The sequence below is a fragment of the Besnoitia besnoiti genome (genome assembly GCF_002563875.1).
Source record: "Besnoitia besnoiti strain Bb-Ger1 chromosome Unknown contig00206, whole genome shotgun sequence".
Classification (NCBI taxonomy): Eukaryota; Apicomplexa; class Conoidasida; order Eucoccidiorida; family Sarcocystidae; genus Besnoitia; species Besnoitia besnoiti.
Genome location: NW_021704068.1, coordinates 719 through 5055, shown reverse-complemented (window position 1 = coordinate 5055; position 4337 = coordinate 719). Strand labels below are relative to the sequence as shown.

General features: G+C 37.1%; 1 protein-coding gene across 1 annotated transcript; it reads left to right on the top strand.

Annotated features, from left to right (window-relative positions):
• Positions 1–1734: 1734 nt before the first annotated feature.
• BESB_042030 (cytochrome b) lies at positions 1735–3819 on the top strand (the record flags this gene model as incomplete). Its single annotated transcript, XM_029362711.1, has 4 exons — positions 1735–1804; positions 1986–2894; positions 3180–3255; positions 3654–3819. 4 exons carry the CDS (start codon positions 1735–1737, stop codon positions 3817–3819), a joined length of 1221 nt encoding a protein of 406 aa, XP_029214644.1.
• Between the last annotated feature and the right edge of the window lie 518 nt (positions 3820–4337).

The window sequence follows — 4337 nt, the reverse complement described above, 5'->3', positions numbered from 1 at the left end:
TGAGTCTACTGGATTTTATAATACAGGGTTGAACTGTGGGTTAGTTTCAATGCCCAAGGCAGAGCACTGGATTGGATACCCAGGGAACTGTGCTCCCATTAATAAGAATCATATTCTAAGTCACCAGGCATGCAATACCAATCAGATAACAACTGAAGCTAGACTCCATGTTACACTTACTAAAATGGGATTCCTAGGTTGATATAAACTACCTTTTTCTGGGGAGTATATACTACGAGTTGGACTACTGGTTTAGATCTTGAAGGTCTTTGTTTACCGGATCCAAGTTCTCTTGTGCTTTTCATGACCATCATGTTAAGTGCATTAGCAGAGCATAGTTAAGATGATAACTATTGTGGATATAGAACCAATTGAACACCATGTATTAATATAACAAAGATAATCAGGGTAATCTGGTATCCTTCTTGGCATAACGTTGAAACCAAGTATATGCATAGGGATGAAAATTAATAAGATACTACCTAAGAAGACTACAAACCAGATGCTTAAATATGGAGAAGCACCGGTATTTACATGGAATAGATTTACAGTATCTCCGAACATATCTCTGCTATAGAAGATAAAGCCACATATAGTAGCTAGTACTGCACCAAGAGATAATACGAAATGGAAATGAGCTACAATATAGTATGTATCATGTAGGGCAATATCCATACCAGCGTTACCCATAACTACACCTGTAGTACCACCTAGAGTAAACAATAGGATAAAACTAAGAGCAGCCCATAGATCTACAGTTCTTGTAGTTGTATGGCTAGCCATATAGGTACCTAACCAGTTGAAAATCTTAGTACCGGTAGGAATTGCAATCATAATAGTCATAGCAGAGAAATAAGCTCTGGTATCTACCTCTAGACCGACTGTCATCATATGATGTGCCCATACTAAGGAACCTAGAATAGAAATACAACCCATAGCTAAGATCATAGATTGTCCACCGAAGACAGATCTAGCAGCATACATAGATAATGTCTGCGAGACTACACCAAAAGCAGGTAAAATTAGAATGTATACCTCTGGATGTCCGAAGAACCAGAATAGATGTTGATAAAGTACACTATCACCAGAATACATAGAATCATAAAATTCAGTGTTTACGTGTAGATCAAGAAGGATCATAACTAATCCACCAGTAAGAATAGGTAGAGTGAAGACTAACATAAGGGCAGTAAATATGATAGCCCAGATATATAGAATATAGTTCTTAGCACCAGCATTAGAACCCATGAAGACGCAAGTACCAAGGAAGTTAATAGAACTTAAAATACTACTAATTCCTAGTACTGCAAGACCTCCGATAATCCAATCAGTTGCCTCTGGATTTAACACCATCAAGCTAGTACTTAGTGGAGGATACATTGTCCAACCAAGACCACTACCAAACTCGGAACAAATACTTTGAGTTAACAACACAGAACCTAATGGTACTAGAAAATAGGAGATCGCGTTAGTTCTTGGGAAAACGACTTCCGAACCACCAATATATATTGGTACAAAGAAGTTACCATATCCTCCGTACAAAGCAGGCATTAAGAACATAAAGATCATAGCTAGGCCATGTATCGTTATTATCACATTATAAGTAGCTATCGTCTCTGTACAAATGATCCGCGATCCAGAACTGTATAACTCAAATCGAATAAACAAAGACATTATAGTTCCTAGAATACTGAAGATGACTCCGGTTATGAGATACAGACAACCAAGTTCTTTATGATTGCAGTACACCACCACCCCACTGGACTGCTTAAGACAGCTAAAAGTGTTGGATTTCAATATCACGGTAATCATGTTTGCTTGGAAGCTGTAGTCATTATAACTATTGATTTAGTATAAGCATAGAACCAATCCGGTAGTAAGATATACGATAGTAGCTAATCTACCATATAAGATATAAGTCGCTTGTGGAATAGCACTACCAATAATAATCAAGAAGATCATACTGTATACCCAAATAATTACAGGTATCACTTTAGCGTTCCGATATACTTCTGAAGCATCTTGTGCATTTGCTAGTGTTCAACATCTAGTTAGAGAGGTAGCAGCAGGATGGGAATTTAGGATGTTGCATGCAACAACTGCTTCTTTCGTCTTCTTGTGTATCTTAATACACATGTCTCGAGGTATGTATAACTCCAGCTATAGTTATTTAACTACTGCTTGGATGTCTGGTTTAGTTTTATATCTACTTACTATAGCCACTGCTTTCCTCGGTTATGTACTACCATGGGGACAGATGAGTTTCTGGGGTGCTACAGTCATTACTAATCTCCTTTCTCCAATACCATATTTAGTACCTTGGTTACTCGGTGGATACTATGTATCTGATGTAACATTAAAACGATTCTTTGTATTGCACTTTATATTACCTTTTGTAGGTTGCATTCTAATTGTATTACACATCTTCTATTTACATTTAAATGGTTCTAGTAACCCTGCAGGTATTGATTCCGCACTTAAAGTAGCCTTCTATCCTCATATGTTAATGACCGATGCTAAATGTCTATCCTATCTAATTGGTTTAATTTTCTTACAAACGGCTTTTGGTTTGATTGAATTATCGCACCCAGATAACTCCATACCAGTGAACCGGTTTGTAACTCCGCTTCATATCGTACCTGAATGGTACTTTTTAGCATATTATGCGGTGTTAAAAGTAATCCCATCCAAAACCGGTTTGTTAGTATTTATGTCCTCTCTCATTAACTTAGCTCTTTTATCTGAAATTCGAGCTTTGAATACTCGAATGTTGATACGACAACATTTTATGACTCGAAATGTAGTCAGTGGATGGGTAATTATTTGGGTATACAGTATGATCTTCTTGATTATTATTGGTAGTGCTATTCCACAAGCGACTTATATCTTATATGGTAGATTAGCTACTATCGTATATCTTACTACCGGATTGGTTCTATGCTTATACTAAATCAATAGTTATAATGACTACAGCTTCCAAAACATGATTACCGTGATATTGAAATCCAACACTTTTAGCTGTCTTAAGCAGTCCAGTGGGGTGGTGGTGTACTGCAATCATAAAGAACTTGGTTGTCTGTATCTCATAACCGGAGTCATCTTCAGTATTCTAGGAACTATAATGTCTTTGTTTATTCGATTTGAGTTATACAGTTCTGGATCGCGGATCATTTGTACAGAGACGATAGCTACTTATAATGTGATAATAACGATACATGGCCTAGCTATGATCTTTATGTTCTTAATGCCTGCTTTGTACGGAGGATATGGTAACTTCTTTGTACCATATATATTGGTGGTTCGGAAGTCGTTTTCCCAAGAACTAACGCGATCTCCTATTTTCTAGTACCATTAGTGAACTCTTTTGGTCTGATCCTAAGTACGCAGTGAGCTAACTAGATACAAGGAACTTGACAAGCATTAATAGATTTATATAAACGACAAGGACATGAGTCTACTGGATTTTATAATACAGGGTTGAACTGTGTAAAGATCATTGTGTTATGGTTCTATCACAAACCATTGAGATTACGAAGTTATGGTTTTGGGCTCGTGAGTGTCTCTCAATAACTAGCTGAGTGCTTGTACGATAATTATATCAATGCAGTACCAATTAAGGCGTGTAGCATCTCCTATGCTCCTTAACATCACAGCTATGTCGAATTATCGCACCCAGATAACTCCATACCAGTGAACCGGTTTGTAACTCCGCTTCATATCGTACCTGAATGGTACTTTTTAGCATATTATGCGGTGTTAAAAGTAATCCCATCCAAAACCGGTGGTTTGTTAGTATTTATGTTATCAACATGTCAATGAAATATCAACAACGATGAAACTTATTTGGTTAACATAACAACATAGAAGGTAAAGCTGGATTACGTTCAAACTTTACACTGGATACGTTTCAATGTTAACTTACTAAATACCATGGGAGCGAAGAGAATCTAATATGTAACTCCGTTCATGGAAATCAAAAGAGCTTTCACTGATTGTATTTATGAAACGTGATTAGTTCACCTAGCCAACACGATCCGGTTGTTTGGGAATAATATCCCTATTTAAGGGATTGATATGTGCTACAATAACACAGTCGGTACGAAGTCGAAACAAGGTAGTTGATGGTGAACCAGTGGCTGAACAAACCTTTTTATTGATTATGCTGACTTTAGTCCCGAGAAACTACAGTTCTGCTTAAACTGAGGAGTCAAGTAGGTACAAACCGTACAAGGATTAATTATGTCCATCTGTGCATCTAAGTTGAGACTATCGGTTATATATTTTAGACGCTAACTTCCGGCTAAACATCCCTTTTCTTTGAAACACACTTCCCTTCT